The 21,064-nt window shown below is 39.8% G+C and overlaps 2 protein-coding genes across 3 annotated transcripts; one reads left to right on the top strand and one right to left on the bottom strand.

The window, feature by feature from the left end:
* Positions 1 to 3,947: 3,947 nt before the first annotated feature.
* DNAJB9 (DnaJ heat shock protein family (Hsp40) member B9) lies at positions 3,948 to 11,236 on the bottom strand. Of its 2 annotated transcripts, none has more exons than XM_054178917.1 (3): positions 11,162 to 11,236; positions 7,301 to 7,528; positions 3,948 to 5,524 (listed from the first exon to the last, which is right to left on the bottom strand). In XM_054178917.1, exons 2-3 carry the CDS (start codon positions 7,515 to 7,517, stop codon positions 5,094 to 5,096), a joined length of 648 nt encoding a protein of 215 aa, XP_054034892.1. In that variant the 5' UTR covers positions 7,518 to 7,528; positions 11,162 to 11,236; the 3' UTR covers positions 3,948 to 5,093. The 2 variants fall into 2 exon arrangements, with proteins under 2 accessions (XP_054034892.1, XP_054034891.1); XM_054178916.1 differs by having other exon boundaries at positions 11,146 to 11,223.
* Positions 11,237 to 11,366: 130 nt separating this feature from the next.
* On the top strand, positions 11,367 to 18,019 carry THAP5 (THAP domain containing 5). The gene is made up of 3 exons (XM_009903645.2): positions 11,367 to 11,559; positions 13,526 to 13,715; positions 16,539 to 18,019. Exons 1-3 carry the CDS (start codon positions 11,477 to 11,479, stop codon positions 17,505 to 17,507), a joined length of 1,242 nt encoding a protein of 413 aa, XP_009901947.2. The 5' UTR covers positions 11,367 to 11,476; the 3' UTR covers positions 17,508 to 18,019.
* Positions 18,020 to 21,064: the final 3,045 nt, after the last annotated feature.

Raw genomic sequence — 21,064 nt, forward strand, 5'->3', positions numbered from 1 at the left:
ACTTTATGATCCTCTCCAGCCTGTCTAGGTCTCACTAATGGCAGCACAGCCTTGCAGCGTTATCAGCCACTCCTAGTTTTCTATCATCAGCAAACTTGCTGAAGGTACACTCTGTCCCTTCATCCACGTCACTGATGAGTGTGTTGAACAAGGCTGGACCTAGTATTGGCCCCTGTGGAACACAATTGACTACAGGCCTCCAATTAAACTGCACACTGACCACAAACCTCTGAGCTCTCTTCAGCTGGTTCTCAGTCCACATCATCATCCACCCATCTAAATCACGCTTCCTAAGCTTATTTCCCTCTCTTGATTTTTAGGTTTTTGTTTTTGGGGTTTTTTTGGTCAAATTACTTGTATTAAAAATAAAAAAATACAAATAACAACAAAAAACCCCAAACAACTCCCACACCCATAAAATAACCAAAAAACCCAAACCACAAGATGATCCATTTCCCTAAATATTCCTATTTTAGTCTCACTTGTATCTCCAACTCAAAAAAGTCTGGGACAGTATTTGCAAAGTCTGGGCATCAGGCCCATACAATGGGAACATCCCGTGCATCTCCACTGGAATAGACAGGTCTGAGGTCAGGTCTGCACCCAGTGGCCAGACACTACCACCACTTCCTAGCTGCCTACAGCTCAAAAATGGAAGCACTTTCCTCATCCTCTTTCTGCTCCTGGATGCCCTTCAGAAGGGGGTCTGGTTTTGCCAGCCTAGATGCACACAACACAGATGCGGCAGCGCAGCAGTGTGGCCAGAGCACAGGTAGCAGGCCAAGACCCAGCAGTTCAAGGTGGAGGCTTCCAGCTCTGCTCACTACCCCTCAGAAAAGAGTCCTTGTGAACAGGCTTTTTTCCCTGCTTGGCTTACAGGCATAATGCCTAATCTCCAACCTATACAAAACATCTCTGAACAAAAAACCAACCAAGTAATTAAAGGCTGTTTCTTTCAGCTCCACTCCCTTTTCCATGCCAACCCCAGCCAAAATGCTCCATAAAACACAAGTGTTACACAACCCACTTGAATCTGGCTTCCATCAACATCTTGGGGGAGGGGAAGTGGGGGAAGAAAAAGCAACACCACACACAAACAGTGTTCATAGGTTTAATGTAATGGCACCCTATTTAAGTTTACAGTACTTTCATCTCTACTAGATACTGTTTCAAAAGTATAATGGAAAAAAAACCAACCAAACATGTTGTTTTGGGGAGTTTTATAAACTCAACCATGTGGAGTTACATATGCATAAATGTCTTTCAAAAATGAAGAACTGTATTTTTCCACTCTCTCACAACAAAAAAATACCCAGGTTTTCATGGGTCTTTTCACAAGGTCTGGAGATCAATGATGGCACTTAAGAAACTCCTGAAGTCAGGGATGTCATGAGGTTATATCAGGACTTCCACTGGAGAGCCTGCCATGAAGCAAACACTATAAATAGGAAAAGAATGCGCAAGAGCTCTGAAGTCAGAAGCACAACATGTTTTGCAAGCTTGTGTTCTGATAGCCATGGAACTGCAGAATGCTGGCTAAGGAAAACCCAACAGAATTTCTTCAGCTGAAGTTTATTCAAAGTATACTACTCATCATAGAAAGCCAGCTGGATAGCCACAGTCTGCAATACTAGTGACAAGCTCTCTTTTGACTCAACACCCAAATCAAGCAAAAAGGTCACTTGGAGAAGCCATAGGAATAACAGGAAGTATTAGTTGGCTGTTTTATTTGCAAGAAGATAAAAATAGACTAGTCAGAAGTCTTTTTATGGTAGTATCAGCTAAAAAACTAGCAGCCCTATCATTTTATCAGCTTCATACTTTGACTTTGAAGTATTCCAGAGAACAAGTTCACTTTGTACTAGCAAGGTTTGAACACTAACCTAGAAGCAGCCAAGGACCCTTGATTTTCACTTAAAAGCTTAACCCACAAACCCACAAGACAGCAAACTCATACAGTCACTTAAAACAGACTTAAATTTTGAAGGTGGCCGTTTCCTACAACTTACAATGCTCATTTTAGCTTTCAGTCTTCTAATTCCGGATTAGGGAATGGACCCAAATTCTTAACTGAAGAAATTACCTTCAGAAAAGTGTCTTGGTTCTAGTAGGAATTTTAAGTATTCCTTTTTCCATACTTAAGAACTGCTTATTCTGCTGTTCCTATTTTATACTTTTAAAGAAAATATTCACTAGACCAAGAAAAGCATTAATATTTCATCTTTTCATCCTGCTTCTAGAGCTGCTTCCCACCTCAAAGTTCCCACAGTCATCACCCCTGAACATTCACTAATACTCTTACGTCTATACTAGAGGCCACATCTTTCCAAAGTCTTTTCAGTGTGAATAAACCTCCTCAAATGCATACAGAAACACCCTCTAAAAACAAACAAAACACACCACCACAAGACTCTAACACTGTAATTGTGGAAGTAATTCAGACCTTTAAGTTAATTTGTTCACTTGGGATGCCCACATAAGAATCAGGCAGATGACTTGCTTCATGCACAGGACTGCTGGACAATATTAAACAAAGCAGAAATCTACATGAATTACAACTTTTGGTTGAATCATATATTAACTATACAAAGAAACTAAAAATCTCTACTTACACAGAAAAAAGGTAGAAATAACAAACATACTCCAGCACTTTTCCTACTGTAAGAATATTGCACATTCCAATAATGTTGCACAAATTACTGGCTTTTTATAAAGACCATGTATGAGGTATTAGAATAGAATAGGATAGAATAGAATAGGATAGAATAGGACCAGGTTGGAAGAGACCTTCAAGATCATCGCGTCCAACCCATCAACCCATCCAACACCACCTAAACAACTAAACCATGGCACCAAGCACCACATCAAGTCTTCTCCTGAACACCTCCAATGATGGCGACTCCACCACCTCCCCAGGCAGCCCATTCCAATGGGCAATCACTCTCTCTGTATAGAACTTCTTCCTCACATCCAACCTAACCCTCCCCTGGCACAGCCTGAGACTGTGTCCTCTTGTTCTGGTACTGGCTGCCTGGGAGAAGAGACCAACATCCATCTGTCTACAACCTCCCTTCAGGTAGTTGTAGAGAGTAATAAGGTCACCCCTGAGTCTCCTCCAGGCTAAGCAACCCCAGCTCCCTCAGCCTCTCCTCATAGGGCTTGTGTTCCAAGCCCCTCACCAACTTTGTTGCTCTTCTCTAGACTCGTTCCAGCAAGTCAACATCCTTCCTAAACTGAGGTGCCCAGAACTGGACACAGTACTCGAGCTGCGGCCTAACCAGTGCAGTGTACAGGGGCAGAATGACCTCCCTGCTCCTGCTGGCCACACTGTTCCTGATGCAGGCCAGGATGCCATTGGCCCTCCTGGCTGCCTGGGCACACTGCAGGCTCATGTTCAGCCTACCATTGACCAGTACCCCCAGGTCCCTCTCTACCTGGCTGCTCTCTTAGTCTATTAATAAATAAAGAAGAACGTGGAAAAGGAAAAGCACTTAATACAATGCAACAATCCATTCCAAGTATTTAGTGAATGAAAACTGGAGCAGTAATACATACCCCTCACAGGGAAGGTTACTTAGCAAACAGGCAGCTTTCAATATCCATCTGAGAAGCAAAGGGTTACATTTCTTTTGATAACGATTTTAAGACAAAGTCTATTTAGAACACAGTTGTTTAAAATGCTCATTTTGCTCATGCAGTCAATCTGAAAGGTAAATTCTTATCCAACTGCTCTGATGGGACAGCAGTATGTAGGGGACAGCAATATTTTTAAGAGGAACCAATTTAATATACTAAACCTGGATTTACATCAGTTAGAATAGTTGAGGGGTTTGTCGGGGCGGGGCGAGGGGGGGTGAAGTTGTTCTGTGGAGTTTTTTGGTATTTTGTATTTGGGTTGTTGGGTTGGGGGGGGGGGGGTGTTGCTAGGGTGTTTTTCTTTCCCCCAATAGTTTAGACTGGCTATGGATTTCCATCATGCCATTTTTACTGTCCTTATTAGCAGATTCAAACACCACAAGTCACCAGATGAACACAACAACTGTAATTTTCTTTTTTTCCCCCCCCTGTGTTTATGCTAAGAATTTACCTTTCAAATCACAATACTGAAAAATTCCTGCTGACAAATAATCAATCTATCGATCTAAATACAATCTAGTTTTTATTTAGACCATTCCAGAAACCCTAGGAATCTGTAGGCAAGCTTATGTTAGTTCATGAGAGCACAGAGAATTTAAGTTCAATAAAGTGAGCGAGAGGAACTACATTGCACACGTGGTAATACTAGTAAGCTTAAAATAAGACTGTTTTCAGAGTGCTCCTCCAAGCTTTGAAAAAAATAGGTATTTTTGGAAGAAAATGTCTGTGTGCACACAAACTTACATACATGACTACCCCTTCAATAAGTCAAGGGTTACTCAATTCCTAAGATATTTTCAGGCCAATGAAAGGCTATTTGGAAATAAAATTAACTCCTACATCACTCTCCTAGGTGAACTACAATCTTAACATACTCCCTCCTGTTGTTTTCCAGCTTTAAAAAGTGTTTTATTATTAATATGTTTGCAATGCTGGAAAGAGTAACAAAGACCCATTTCTACTGCTATTTTGTGTAAAATTACCTAGTTTGCACAGTAAGTCCACATCAGGTAAAAACTGCAAGTTAAAACTTGGAAAGACATAATAAGAAAAAGCAGCACTTCAAAATTAAAGTATCTCCTCTGCTGCAATCCATGCACCAGTAACTCAAACAGTCCTGAATTGGCACACATGAAAAAAAGTACATCACATTTCTGAGATTTAAATTATTTATCTTGTGTTGAAGTTCAAATTTATGGGAAGTGTTTCCTAAACTGAACTACATACAATTTCTTCTGTCACACGAAAATTATTTCTCTCCCACTGTAAGCTGCTACCGAGACGTCTACTTTCCAAATGTGTATTATTTCTATGCTGAAAATTAGTTTCATCTAGAGTTTCTTTAAAGCAGTTAAGTGTTTTTCAGAACAAACAGTTCAAAGAATTTTTTCCATGTTAGCACAAAACCAAGAGAGATTACGAAGGTGTTGAAAGAAGAGAAGAGATGAAAAGAAACATTATTGTCCAGAGCAGTCTGTATAGGTGGTCACCATGTTTCCTCGTCTCTGAGTGACAGTCCTACAGTGCTTGCTGGATCCGTGAAAGCGGGTATCAGTTCGCACCGCATGCCGGTGTGCATTTTCAAAGTCACTAAAAGAAAACATTTTTTCCATATTTTCAAAGACATCGTCAAACAGTCCACCCCCAAAGGAGAACTCTTGGAAAGAACGTCTCTGCCGACTGTGAGCTTCCCGGTGACTTCGGAAGTGATTTTCAAAGTGCTTTTTGGATCGTGACTTTTGACTAAAGAGATCAAAGTCTTTGAACAGATCATCAAAGTTGAAATTAAATGACTGATGGAATGGGCTTCCATTAGTTTCTTGTCCTCCGTGACGGCCAAACTGGTCATATTCTCTTCGTTTATTCTCATCTGATAATGTTTCATATGCTGTTTCCATTAAAAAAAATAAAAAATTAAAGTTTATTTACATTCTCATGAAAAGAAATTAAAAAATGAAGTCAGACAAATACAAAGAACAGCTTTTTCCCGCTCCCTTAGCAGGATAAACTTCAAGCAAGACTTTCATTTGACACGCAATCCCATTTAAGCTCAACGTGTTTTAACTTTCTCCAATCCAAAATCAGCAGTTCAAAAATATATTGCCCTTTATTTACAGTATGAGAACAGATTATAGACTCAAAATTTTAAATTCACACAAACCAGTTTTAGTGTTTATATTGGAAAGAAAATAGCGAGGACACGTGGTGATCAGAAAGACTGAAGGCCAGCAAACGCCTAGCAAAATGAACTGCCTGACACATTCCTATCACAGAAACTGCCATGCCTGCAAAACTACTTGCCAGCTAGCCAGCAAGTCACTGCAGTTACAACTAAGCAAAGAGAAAAACATCAAGGAGATAAAGGAAATTAACCTCCCTTTTGTTCAAATTTCCAATTTTTCAAAAATTCAACAATAGAATTAGATTTTGTGATCAGATATACCTGAAATGGAATTAGGTTTCCACCCACTCTTTGATTCACTACAGCTATTCATGTTCCAAAACAGAAACTCTGACAGGTAATATTCCCATTCTGATAACATCAAGTATTTAAAAGACTTCCCTTGTCTGTCAAAGGCCTGCAACTATTCTATATACTTAACACAAACTTAAGAGTTCCTAGTTCCTCCTGCCATGGGTGTTAACAACTGACTAAGTATCTAACAAGACTGTCCTTCCCTCTCACTACATTAATGACAATCTTTCAAAGGCATTTTTTTTGCAGGCAAAGCAGCAAAACACAGAAATCTCTCCTTAACTACATGAAGAGACAGATGTCATAACAGAGTCTAATGAGAACATAAGTGGGAGCGCCTTACATTTCAGCAAGCCTTTTTCTCTTCTTGATTGTTTACTTTCACCACTCTATTTTATCACAAAACACTTAATGAAGCATATTCCTAGGATCACAGGGTAATTCACATTGGAAGTGACTTCAGAAGGTCTCTATTGTAGCCTCCTGCTCACAACAGGGTCAGTTATGAGATCAACCTGTTACTCAGGGGTTTATCCACTCATCCCTGAAAATCTCCAAGGTTGGAGACTTCACAACCTCTCTAAACCACCTGTTCCACCACTAGCCTGTTCTCAGGTGAAAAAAATTTTCCTTATAAACCACTCTGAACCTCTTGCACCTTTTTTATCTTGCGTTCCCATCATGAACCACTGAAGCATTTCACTGTGTTTTGGTTTGGGTTTTTTTTTCCCAGTTTGATTGGGACTTGGGGTTTTTGGACTTCAGGTGTTTGGGGTTTTTTTTAATAGTCTTCCCATCTTTACTAGAAAAGTTGCTGTTAGGTCCCCCTGAAACCCTAGCAATCCTGAGATGTATCTTACAAGACAGATCAAAAGATAAGAATTAACCTCCTCATGCTGAAGCTGTCCTACTGTCAAGTAATTTTTGCAACAAGAGGTATAGGTCAAAAAGCCTAATTAAGAAGGAATGCATTAACTATGTAGAAGGCCTGTCTATGTGCAAGGACACAGGAACAATTCAGATACTTATATTGGGCATTGGACACTCCAGAAGTAGAATTAAGGAAAAAAAAAACACCACCAAAATTTTTTACCCTCTATTCAGTAAAAACAGTACACAATTTACCACACTTGCTCACAGGCACACACAATGTATCAAAGTATTAAAACTAAGGTGAGCACATATTACCTTCTGCAATTTCTCTAAATTTTGCTTCCGCACCAGGACTCTTATTTTTGTCTGGGTGGTATTTCATAGCCAGCTTGTGAAATGCCTTCTTGATCTGGCGGTCAGATGCATTTTTTGGAACTCCTAAGATATCATAATAGCTCTCCGTAGCCAATATTAATTCAGTTATCATTAAAATGCAGAGAGCAAATGTGAAGACCGATTGGGTCGTTGCCATTTCTCTGATTCCTAGAAAGAAAAACAAGATATATTTGAAGAGCAAGTTATTTCAGGTTCCACAATAAAACTTAAAGGTACAACTACAAGCTGGAAGAAGACCACCTGTATGTTTCAGGAGTTACTCAGTGACAGACAAGTAAGCATATTGTTTCACACATGTCAAATTTCATTCTCCTTGTTTCATAATCACAAAATATGTAAAATGAAAATACTTCAAATTGACATTTCAAGTGCATCAGAAGCACGCTTCAGTATTCATCTTTGATTTACACCTATTCTTAACTGTACATTATCCTAAAGGGCTACTGTAATACACATTTCACTGAATCATAAACACTTCATGCTGGTATACCTGAACTAAGTGAACTAATTCTCAAGTTACAGGACCATAAAGAAAACAGCTCTAAGTTAAGTGCAGGTTACAAAAAACCATACAGTACTTAGAAACAGTAAGAGCCTGAAAACACAACTGCCCTAGACACGTAACAAGACTGTTAGATGCTCATGCTCAGCTTCAGATCATTTAACTGACCTAAGGTAAACACAATAGAGTAAAACACTCAGTAGAGTTTAGTCAAGTAGGGCACATGTTTCTTTACAGTGCGCTCAGCTTAGCTTACCTTTGTATTAGATTGTACTCTAAATAAAAACACCTACCATATAATTGATAGCAAAGATTTTATTTGATAAATGCCATATAAAGTTTTACATATGAAACTCTCTATGTCCAAACTGGACTCAGAAAATAAGTCTTTGATACAAGACAAACAGGTTCAACAATAAATAGAAATTGCAGCTATTCTTTTCAGCAATGTATTTGTCAAGAAAGTTACATTCTAAAAACAAACTGCTAGAACTCACGGAAAAGCTGTGGCATAAACATAAATAACTCGTAAGAAAAATCCTATCCACATAGTCACACAATCTTTTATGATTTTTATCAAGGACAGAGTGAACTCTTCTTACCAGAAGAGGAGATCAAATGATTTTCCAAGGGTTGGGCATAGTATGTGTAAAACAGAGTACATAAACAAGAATGTACCAAGACAGAACACTGGCTGTCACCTAACTAGCAGGATGTATGACAAGGCCTTGAATCATGCCAGAGAAACATGTTCCCCTCACCAGATTACACTGATTTGAATGTACTCTTAAGTACAACTTCAAAGAGATGAATGGCATTACTTTCCCAAAAGTTGAATAAATCTAAGTACCATTAGAGTGAAAATATTCTTGGACAGTAACATGGCCCCAACACTTAGAGAGTTCAAAACCTTTGATTATCAGGTACATAAAACAATAATGTATTTAATAGCAAGCCCAAAGAAATTAACACTCAAACCCCCAAAATGTAAAACCATATCATTTCTAATAGGTATGTCAGTGGCTAAAATAAATGTTCTGAGGCAAGAGCAAAAAGCTCATAAGATTAATGTACTCATGCCCTCTTAAGAATTTATTTGGCTAGCATCCTGCATGATATCAAGTGTTAAAGAGCAGCAGTTGAAACAATTTGTATTTTGATCAGTGCCCTTATATACCAAATAGACACTTCAGTATTTTTCACGCATGATACTCGACGTTTTTATGAGCCCTTCCAATGCTTTTCTACATACTTTCTCTCACCAGTTCACTAATCTGAAACTTTGTCTCTTGGGCACTGAGAGCCACACACTTGTACAATACTTCCACACGTTGGGGGCTTTCTTCATTTGTGCTTTACAGATGCAGATTTAAATCTTCATCTCACATATGAGACTGTTTTTATTTCACTTCATTTCCATACACCTGAATTTTGCTTATATAATCACCTAGTGTATTCTCTTAAGGCTAACATTTCTATTTCTACTATTACACTGAAGAGAGCAGTTTATGTCCTTCATTAAGAGCCAAACCCTGTTTTATAACTCTCAAGCTCATCAGAGCCTGAGAAAAATCAAGTCATTCCTTTGAAGTTTTCTGCCCTGCCTAACCTTCTCAACTCCTATTGTTCTTGATAATGAGTTACACCAAACTTTTCCTTTTTCTACATTTTTACTTTAGGATTTCTCTAATGCAGTTCTATGCTATATTGCCTCTACTTTCACCTGAATTTCTAAAGTATATTAAAAAAAAAATTAAAAAGAAAATCAATACTGAAGCTCCAGTACTTTTTTACTCAACAAATTTAAGGCTGCCCTTGAATGATTCCACATAACTCAAGAATTAAACATAAATTAAAATCAAATACAATACAAACTCATAAGCAACATTTTAAACTTATCACAAAGACATAATAAGTCTTAGACACTATCATCAGCTATTGAATTTGCCTTTTAGAAAATACCCTTTTTAAACACTGACAGCATCTTACTGTTGCTACTGTTAACTAAGACATTAAATGTCTGACCTTAGCCCTACCATCTCAAACTGTTCTTACTATCACTTTCAAAACAGCCTCTCTGAAGCACTCTTGCTTGGGTCTCATCTCCCCGTCTCCCTGTCGAAAAAGTGCAGGTTAAGTTCCACTTTACAGGCCATACACAGGGGTTACTTAAAACACATTCCTGAATTCATTCAGTTCGGTATACTTCTGTACATTAAGGTTATGCCACAAATCCGTCCCTTTTAACAAAATCGAAGGACTACATTTCGTTTAGGTACATTTACTAAGAAAGTTAGGTATTTTTTTAACACAGAATAATTATTTAACTCTGTTAGAGAAACAGTTACAAATGTCCACTACTGTTAAACACGGTATAACAAGTACATGGTCTAACATTTATCACAGTATCACAGGGGTGATCGGTTTGTTGACATTTATCAATAGCTGCATGATGAAGTGATGTTTAAGAATGGTGCACTCAGAATAAAATGTGTCACATATAGAAAATGTGGAGCTACTTCCATCTTGCAATGCAAACATCCTATTCCATCCCTCTTTAGAAGTAATTAGCAAACAGCTTTGGTAAACGCTTATATTCCAGAAGCTTTACACACTCAGGAAATCCACAGCATGACCAGTGTTCCGATTACATGAATTCTGCAGTATAATTATTTCTGCAAACTATTTATTAGTAGCGTGCAAGTTACCAAAGTTACGATGAGTAAGCAAGTGCCCTAGTCCACTGCCCGCTACGGGAAAGTCTGTCAAACTGCGAGGCTTCTACTTTTCATGGCTTCTCCTATACTGACTGGAATGCAAATCTGCTCTGGAGAACAGGGAAACGACATAGAGTCTCTCCCTCCCCAGACCCCTAATGAACCTCTCCAGAGCCGTATCACAAAGTGAAACCGAGCCAGACTTCAGCAGATGATACCAGCGACATTCATTAAGCGACACAGTCCTACCTCCCAATCGGCCAGGCTTGGGAAAGACCACAGTAGGTGGGCCTAGCAAGAAATAAGAGACCCAAGGGGCCTAAAGAGCAAATACATCCACGAAAGCAAGTCCTAGTGTCCTCCTTTCCCACACCATCCTCAGCCTCCCTCCTTCAGCTGCCCCAGCTTCTTCTGATTACCCCGACCCCTCGCGTCCGCCTTCCCTCCAGCGACCTCAGCACCCCTCCACCTTCCCCAAGCCCTTCCAGAGCGGTCCAGTCTCCTCTACCCGTGGCAGGATGGCCTATTCCCCGCCGCTCCCTTACCTCAGCCCCGACTCACCGCCGCCAGCACAGCGGCCGCTGCCCCACAGCGACCCGCGCTCCACTCCCGCCCAACCCTCGTCAGCGCTCGCGCAGACTTTCCCCCACGCCCCGACAGCGATTCCTACACGAAGCGCTGCGTCATTGGCCGCTCAGCCCCACGTGATGCATGGTACGCGGGCGGCGAGGGCCGTAGCTACCGCCGTTGGGCGGAGCTCCTTCCTCTGACGGCGGGGGCGGTGGGAGCTGAAGTTGTTCCCGTGACTGCCGCCCCCCGCGGCCCGTGCCGCTGTGCGGATGGTTCCGCCCCGCACCTGGGCCGCTTTTCTCCGCCATGCCGCGGTACTGCGCTGCGTCCTGCTGCAAGAACCGTGGGGGGCAAAGCGCCAGGGACCAGCGCAAGCTGAGCTTCTACCCGTGAGTGTCTGGGGATGAGGATTCACACTGGAGACGGCAAATATCAGATAGGCCGAATCCCAAATGAGGCGAGGCCCGCAGCGGCCCTTGGGGAGCCGGAGTGGGGGAGGGGATAAATGGGCGAGAAACTAACTTTAGGAGCTGGTATTCGCTTTTGAACTTGTCCCCAAGAAGTAGGAGGGAAATAACACTCTCATCTCTGGAGGAGATGGGTAGGTGTAAGCAAAACCGTCGACAGGATGAGTATTTAATCACACACGTAGCCGACCGAAGGCGGACGGTGTTTGCTTAGGGAGGAGAGGTGCAGCCGGGTCGAAGGGGTCTTGAATAGTTGCAGAGGATTTATAGAATGAAAGCCAAAGAGAGTCGACTAAAAAAATAAATTTGCGCCTCTAATCACGAGGCTGTTTAGCTGTTCGAGCTAAGTAGCACCGCTTACCCCTGCTGCTCTGTGGGTTTGGGTCCGAGCCCCATCTGTGACCTAGTCGTAGCTGGCGTCAATGTGCTGTGGTAACATCCCAAACTAAGTTCTGTTGCTCAATATATGTAATACTGCAACTGGGCATACACAGTCTAAGTGGATTTGAAAAGGCTGAACCTCTAACCTGTCCTCAAGAGCTTATTTTTCTTACTGGAATTGTTCTTTGAATTCCTGTAGACACTCAGAGCCAAATAAAGGTTGTTCTGTTTCCTCGGTAATCTCAAAAGTGAAATGGCAACAACTCTTAAAGATTGGGGAAGGGGTGCATATGCACGTTTATCCTGGGAATCTTGAGTATCTTTCTCTCAAAATACCAAAGTTTGCAATTGTGGAGTTTCGCTTTCTGAAGATATTCAAGACCCACCTGGATGTGTTCCTGTGTGATCCTGCTCTGGCAGGGGGGATTGGACTAGATGACCTTTCGAGGTCCCTTCCAGACCCTAACATTATGTGATTCTGTGTTTTTTGTTGGCCATCCTACTGCCAACAGCTAATACTTTTTACATCCTACAGATATAGAATCATAGAATCAACCAGGTTGATATGATATGATATGATCACAGAGTCACAGAAGCAACCAGGTTGGAAAAGACCTCAGAGACCATCAAGTCCAACCTAGCACCCAACACCTCCCGACAACCAAACCACAGCTCCAAGTGCCACATCCAAACCCCTCCCGAGCACCTCCAGGGACAGGGACTCCGCCACCTCCCTGGGCAGGAGTTTCATACACACAAATGCATGGATTTTCTTTTATTAAAAATTATTATTGTTCATGATTCTAAGGAATATTGTTTTCTTATCAGTAGTTATTTAACAGTGCTCAGAATTGAAGTTATGCTTTATGTATATGTTGTTATATGTTAGAGTTGAAAGAAACTTGATAGGCACCAGAGAAATCTGTAAGTGCCGTTACAAATACTGTGATTTCTGTCTGGTAAGAGATGAGAGCCAAGAGAGGTCTGGATGTTCATGTTGCCATTACCACAACTGCTTGACTGTGCATCCACCTTTAATTTACCTTTTATTTGTGTACTGCAATTCATTAAGTAAATTACAAATCTTCACCCACTTTCTTTTAATTTATTTCACCTTCCTATGTAATTTATCCAACCAGTTGCCTATATTTTCAAAATCAATTGAGTTTTGGTTTTTTTTCCCCTATGAATGTTTATACCTTCTGAAGCAGGTTAGATGGTTGAAAAGTCATCTGTGGACGACATAATATTATACGGGCCATCAGCACTGTAAAAATCTTTACTGCTGTAACACGGAATACAGTAAACAACTAAGTGACTTCGGGCTTAACATTTCGTGTTTGAAACCTTTTTAAAGGATTTAATCCTTCTGTAAGGAAAGACTGCCTTGCAAGGAACAGCGAGATACTCTTTTACTTAAAAAGAAGAAAGAAACTAAAATAGAAATAAAATTAAGAGTTTTGTTTGTGTTTTTGTTTGTTTGTTCAACTGCTTAAAAAAAAAAAAGATTTCCACTTCATGATAAAGAGAGACTTGAGAAATGGTTGCGGAATATGAAACGAGATGCCTGGACTCCAAGCAAGCATCAGCTTCTCTGCAGTGATCATTTCACCCCCGATTCCCTTGACGTGCGATGGGGTATACGGTACTTGAAACACACAGCTGTACCAACCATTTTCTCCTCCCCAGATGATGAGGTAATGTATTTTATTGCAGTACAAAGCTAACAGCTATTTATGTCATACAGATGTTCCACTTACCCGTAATAGAATAGAATAGAATCAACCAGGTTGGAAGAGACCTTCAAGATCATCGTGTCCAACCTATCATCCAACACCACCCAACCAACTAAACCACACAACCAAGCACCCTATCAAGTCTCCTCCTGAACACCTCCAATGATGGTGACTCCACCACCTCCTCAGGCAGCCCATTCCAATGGGCAATCACCCTCTCTGTGTAAAACTTCCTCCTAACCTCCAGCCTAAACCTCCCCTGGTGCAGCCTGAGACTGTGTCCTCTTGTTCTGGTACTGGTTGCCTGGGAGAAGATTTTTTTAAATGGAATTCATGTCCGTCAAAATATTTTATCAACAGGATTGACACGAAATTGATAGGTGATTCCATAGTGTAAAGGAACAACTTCCCATACTTTGGAGGTTCATTATCTTTTTTTTTTCTTAATTGGAAATTACAGAGGCATTTCCTGTGGGAAATTTCCCAAAGAAAAATTACTGCCTATGAGAATACTATGATTCTAAATATTTTTTTCTTGTGCAATTATTCTTAATTAATAGTCCAGTGTTCCTTTAGGGCCTTTTATTAACTGTACATAAATACTGGTTTGGAATGCATTAGTTTCAAACAACCCATTTCTCTTTCCTATCTATAACCTCTCTAACACCTCAGACCTTAGAAATGTGGGCTTTGTATCTCAGTCATAGTACAGTTAAAGATGGACAGTAGAGTCATGGAATAAACATTTTATGCAGTGTTACTGCCAAGAATATGACAGTGGCTTTATTATATTTGCATCAGCGATATGTATGGGAAGTCTTGGATAAATTCATCCAGTTTAGGAAAAGAATATTCTATGCTTTCTTTCAATGTGTCCGTAACATCCCTGCTATTGAAAGAAAGGTGTCAGTTCTTGGTATCTGTAACACTGTGACCTTGATTTCCTGAGGTCTCACTTATCTTTCTGGCATTATTTTCTTTGACCTCACTCTTTTAACTGCACTTTTCTAAACATCTACACATACCCTGTTAATGACCACCTCAGCAAATGAACCATATCCATTGACTTGGCCACTTGTTCTGTACTTACCACAAAACCAAAATTTCTTCACAGACCAAATAGCCAGAAAGATGTGGTAAAGAGCTGTTGTTATCCTGGGGGAAAAGCCCTTCTTACTATATTCTTAAGTTAATGTAGAGGAACAAGAACCTAAAGTCCCAATCTGCTTTCCAACACTTGCCTGCAACCTCTTGGTTTGGAAAACTGAGAGTAGCAAAGAGAGGGAAGAGCTGCCATACTTGTGTACTGTTCTTCATGATCCTGCTTTTAAGTATTGTGAAGCAAGTGAAGGATATCTTCCCAGACATGTTTAAATTATTTAATTATATTTTCTTCTAATGAGAAATGTCTGTCTCATGAGCAATGTTAGTAGCCAGCATTTGAATATCACTAACCATTCTACATTAGTTTGCAAGCATTTTTGTTTTGAAGAGTATTGTGTGTGAGGGCAGAGACAGATGGAAAAAGAAGCTTTTCAATGCAAATGAGTATCTTCCAGCAGTTCTATTCAGAGAGGTGTTTCAGTGCTTTTCCTTAAACCTTAATGGCAGTTTCGATAGGCAAGCATCTGGGACATGGTTCCCAAATTTATTTAATAAGCGATTGGTCTAGATAGAATTTTTAAGCTGAGAAGGCCTTTTTGAGCTGCTAGTACAACAGAGAGGGGCAAATATCCATTCTCTCAAAATTCCTAAGATTGATCTTTAAAAAGATAAGAGGTAACCAAATGCATTCTATTTTTGTATACATTCTTCAGTCTTAAAATCAAATTACAAAGTATAATGTATTTAGACTACTTTAGGCTACATGCATACTTTTATGAACATTCACTTCAAAATTATCTTTCTGCTTTTTAATTTGCCTGGCCCATGTTTACTTAGCAAAGCTGAAGCTGATCCTTGTTCTGTTTGGTTTAGTCTGGGGTATTTTGGTTTTGTTTTTCAGTCCACAAGCCTAGCATAAGTAAAAGTTCTGCAGCTTGTTCTCTTTAATTCCTTGTTTAAAATCGTGCCTGTGTGTAAATGCACAAAGACATTTCACTGTTCTGCAAGCTTGTGTTCATAATCTTTTTTGTTACTAAATTCTCTTTATTGAGCACATGACTAAAACTTCACTATAACTGGCCAAAACAATTTTCTTGCATCTTTAATGCAAAAAATCTTATACTGTGCATATTTAGTACACATGTATTTAACACAAGGGTTTCAAATTGTAATAGGAGGTGCTAGTCAGTCTGTGCCAAACAGCTCTGTCAAGCCATTTCTCTTCAAGGTATTTTAAAATTATGATGACTCATGTAAATCAGTGAAATTCCTTAGAGTTTGAAAAATTAAAAAAGTACTTCAGAGCTTGAAAATGATATTTTAACATTTAGGATCTGAAGCAAAGTTATGGAATCACAGAATGGTAGGACTTAGAAGGGACCTGTCATGGAGGTCCTAGAGCAGGGGACCCCAGAACACGTCCAGACAGGTTTTGTGTATCTCTAGAGAAGGACGCTCCAAAAGCTCTTTGGGCAGCCTGTTCCAGTGCTCCATCCCCCACTTCATGAGTTTCCACGTGTCTGGTGGAGTTTTTAAGGTGTTCATCTAAATTAGTGGTTACACAGTACCATGCTATAGAATGAGATTTGCCCAGGTTTTTTTATGTTCAAGTGATTTACTAATTACAAGGTGGTTGGGTTTGTGGGTTTTGTTTGTTGTTGTTTTTTTTTTCCTCTTCAGGAAAAGGACTCTTCCCAGAGAACCATGCAAGAGGTAAAGAGAGAAGACCCGGAAGAAACAAATTCAAATGTGGAATCAGAGAAAGCATCTGTGTCACTTGAGCCTTGTATACCAAAGAAAAATTCTGTAATTGCAGAAAACCTAGGTGAAAAAGCAGAAGTAGTTTGCTCAACTGCATTGAGTGAACCTTTACAGATTCAAAAATTGCAACTTCAAAATGGAGAAGACTTCCAGGCAGAGAGTATCATTCTTGGTAATACATCTAACCTGCATATACATCAACCTAATCCTGTTTTAATGGCAGCAGCAGTCCAGAGCATGGAAGCTACTAGTGTTCATACTTCTGTGGAGGATCCAGTCGGTTGTACAGCTACAGTCTTGCAATTTACAGACCCTGATTACTTGAATTCCTCTCTGAAACTGAAAAATGCTTTAGGTTCAATTACTGACTATGCAATTGAAAATCCTAATTCTCATGTTGTAGGCTGTTCTGTTGAAGTACAGCCAGCAAGTGAAAATGCAGTTTTACTGAGTACGGTCACACAGACTATTGAACAGTTCAGTGGAAATGAAGAATCTGTCATTGCTATCATTGTGCCAGTCGAGAGTCCAGAAGAGCCTGAAATAGTTAATAGTTCTTTCCTGCCTGTTAAGCAAGAGATTCTTGGCACAGAGGAGACAGAAACTGATAACGCTGAGTACATGAATGCATATAGTGGAAGTGAAGTATTACAAACTGAGCATTCATACTGCAAACAAGACATAGATAGAGATCACCTTTGGCAAAAAATTTCAAAGCTCCACTCTAAAATCACTCTGCTTGAAATGCAGGAGATCAAGACATTGGGGAGACTGAGATCCTTGGAAGCGCTCATTGGACAATTGAAGCAAGAAAACCTGCTTTCTGAAGAAAAGCTGAAGATTGTAGAAAACTGCTTTACAACCCTTGAAGTGACTATGATCCAGTAAAGGCTTACAGTGATTGTTCTAAAGTATCTTTTTAGCCTCTGTCTGTCTGTACAAATTAGCATTGGGTTTGGTCGCAGTGTTTTAAATGTCAAATGTAAATTATGTGAAAAACAATTGTTCTTTAAAATGTTACGCCAACCACTACCAAAGCTAGGTTAGAACATTGCCTGTAAAACATGACTTGCAAGAAAGCTTTAAAAGAAAGTAAAGCCTGTTACAGTTTTGAAAGCAAAGTATATTAAGTGAATGAATAAAGAGAAGTTAAACCTTTCTAGCTGCCGGCTTCTCTAAAACGTGCAACTCTTGCATTTGGGGCAGCAGTATCATGGACAGAATAAGCATGCAGGATGGACAATTACAAATTTGTTGTTTGAAAAAACAAAAAGTGTCCTAATTCTCTTTGAAATGAATAATGAAGTATGCAGTACACATTGTCCACTGAGGCTGTAAGTGTTCTGATAGCTTTTTGTGCACTTCGACCTTATTAAAATTGTTTCTGCAATGAAAGGTGCTTCAAGTAAAATTCTTTAAGACTATTGTTAGAGTGAAGAGGTCCATCTCGGTTGGTTGGTTGGTTGGGGTTTTTTTGGGGGCGGGGAGGGGTTTATGATGATTCAGCTCAAACAGAAAATAAAACATCTTAAACAGTGATAGTTTTGCTGTGTAGTAAAAGAGAAAGCTCTTAACTATTCAGGTGGGGGCTGAATAGCTCAGCATTGGTCCTCATATAGTCTGTAGGTGTGCAATGCATATGACCTTAATAATACAGTGAAGAAAACTGTTTTGCAGTCAAAATTGTGAAAGTTGCAGAATTTGGTTCATCATTTTTCTGTCTTGGTCTTCAAGAAATGGAATTACAAGACTAGAAATCCACTCATCCCTACTGATTTTATTAACTGGTTCTAGTGCACACCATGCCACTACAGTGGAAGGATACTGACAATTTATTGTGAGGGACATTAAACTGCTCAAATACTTTCTGATTACTCTGTATACAGTCCCTTAGATCTAGAGTTCATTGCAGAATCTAGTCCAGTGAACTAGCACTTATATCATCTAGTCCAATCGTGCCTTGCAGTTGGAGTAGATCATTGTAGGTCCCTTCCCACTGAACTGTTCTAGTCTATTTCATTCTACAATGATTAGATTACTTTGAGGCATGTGGATGTATTTTCTGTATTCAAAATTGTCCCCAACCACCAGTCCACTAGAGCAGATGGGATGCTTTGCAGTCTCTTACCTGCATTCTCTATCAGACAAGTTCTAAACTGTTCTGGGATTCTTCTAATAAGGAATTGAGGATCAAGCAACATTAATTACTAAGTTGACCTCTCTCTCTGGGCAGCATTGTCTTCCCTTTTATACCCAACCTGGGCAGGGAGGGGGGAGTGGAACAGACTTCAGTTCCCAGGGAGAAAACACCCTGCAGGGAGGGCAAAGCACTGGCTAGCCCTCCAGCCTGTTTTCAGAACGGGCTTTAACCCACTACAGTCTCCAGCTAGATAAGTTGCAAGCTAATCAAATTTCAGTAACTTTTGGAAATCATGGAGTAGCTGCCTAGAAGTTGGTCCCCTAAAGCACAGTGGTGTAAAAGGTTAGTGTGTATTAGTAACCACTGTACTGGGCTTGTTTTGTCCTTGAACTTGGCTTCTTTCAGACTGAGCACTGAAAATTCCTAAAGAAGGTAAGGATCATTCATAATATGATGAATTATTAATAGGGACTCTGACAGTTACTTTTTTCCATCTGATTACAGTGCTTTGAAATTTCAAGGGGTTATCCTGTGTCCTCTAGAAACTGCTGCTATGCAAGGTCCAATCTTGGGAACATTGTCCAGGTGGCCTCTCTGACTTGTACATTTTGGGGATTTTTTTTATAAAGCAAGAGTTCTTTCCAAGTTATTTTCAAAATACTATATCAATTCTAGAAAGTTCATGGATGTCTCTGCAAATCTGACACTATTTCAAGACTTACCACCCAGTTCAAAAGTCTGTTGTAGGTCTAGAGTGGCAATGATAGCTCAGCCATGGCACAAGTTCAAACAGTTGTTGCCGGAGCAAGGCTCTATTCCTGAAGAAATTGCAGTGGTTTAACATGGCATTTAAATTACTGGTAGAGTTTTACCTTTACTAATAGTTTCCAGCATTCAAATTGAGAATGTAATTTGTGACATAGCTACGTATCAGCCTGGAGAAAAGAAAAGGGTTAATTTTCCTCTTCTATGGAATTTCTTGGAACTATAGCAGGAAAACTCAGTAACTCCACAAATTTTGCTACTGTAGGGTTATTTAGTCCAACGTGCATAGGTGGACTTAGCAGGCTCTGTGTCTCTCTTCACACACAGCTTTTTGTGACAAATAGGTCATAATTTAGGCCTACAATTGGCTCTTCTGACCTGATCCTATTACCTAACTGTTGCCTGAAGTAACCCCTACTCTCTTACCAAGCAGGGTATTCAAGCTATTTAAGCAATGGTGTCTAACAATAGATGTTAAATAATATGACAGTTTATTAACTCAGTGTTTTCAAGTAGAGCTTTACAACTTTAGGTTTACATTTACAGTTTTCCTTAACAGTAAAGTTGACATGGGATTGCTCTCTGTGTGTCAAATCATAGGGTTTCCATCCATCTTGGTGTGTCCCTCCCATCCAGGTTCATGGTTTCTGCAGTGGACAGCATCACAAAAAAAACACCTGAGGTTGTCTGGAAAAGAAGATGATTCTGTATATAGCCTTTCTCAGGACCAGTCTTCTGAAACTCCACAAAGCTGGTTAAAGGTAGACCAGTACCAACATTATGTTTTGCAGACTGTTGCAAACTGATTCCAATAAAATATTTTGGGCAGACATATTTTGTGTTTATTTACAAGTATTTAGTATTATGACTGGCTCTTCTTGCTTCCAGGAAAATACAGCTAAATCCTTTGCTTCAATTGAATGCTGACACTGAATTACTCAGGCTAATTACTGTGAGGAAGGAAAAGCACCATGATCGGAAATTGGCACACACCAGTTAGATACTACATGTACATGTTTTCAGTGTTTCCTGACCATAAAGCTCTACAGCCTTTGCACACAATTTCATTTCACTAAACTCAGGAGCTCTTGAAGGTGCTGTATTAATTCCCTGAGATTCAGTGGAAACTGCATTTGTGTAGTTGGAACCCAGCATCAGAGTAGGAGCACATTGAATCATGATTCCTTCTGTAGTGTATCAGGCTTCATTCAACTTAAATGTTCTTACTTATTTTTAAGTAATTTTGCATTTTCATCTTTTTTTTAAATACTTTTGATTGCCTGTTTCTACTTGTATAATTAATTCCTTCAACACTTTACAGATTTAACAGATTGTGGGCTGTTATCTTAATTTTCTTCCTGATCTGTATTCCTTTCCCCCATCCTCTGGATACTGCAGGAATTTGGCATTTGGCTTTCTCTTAGATCTCCATTTAAATTTCACCAATTCTATTATGCTTACCTACAAGTAGTGTAGTTCCATCTAGAATAAACTGGTGCTTATTTTTCTTCATCTTCTTAATGAGGTGGAGTGTGAACTT

The sequence above is a fragment of the Dryobates pubescens genome, chromosome Z (genome assembly GCF_014839835.1).
Source record: "Dryobates pubescens isolate bDryPub1 chromosome Z, bDryPub1.pri, whole genome shotgun sequence".
Taxonomy (NCBI): domain Eukaryota; kingdom Metazoa; phylum Chordata; class Aves; order Piciformes; family Picidae; genus Dryobates; species Dryobates pubescens.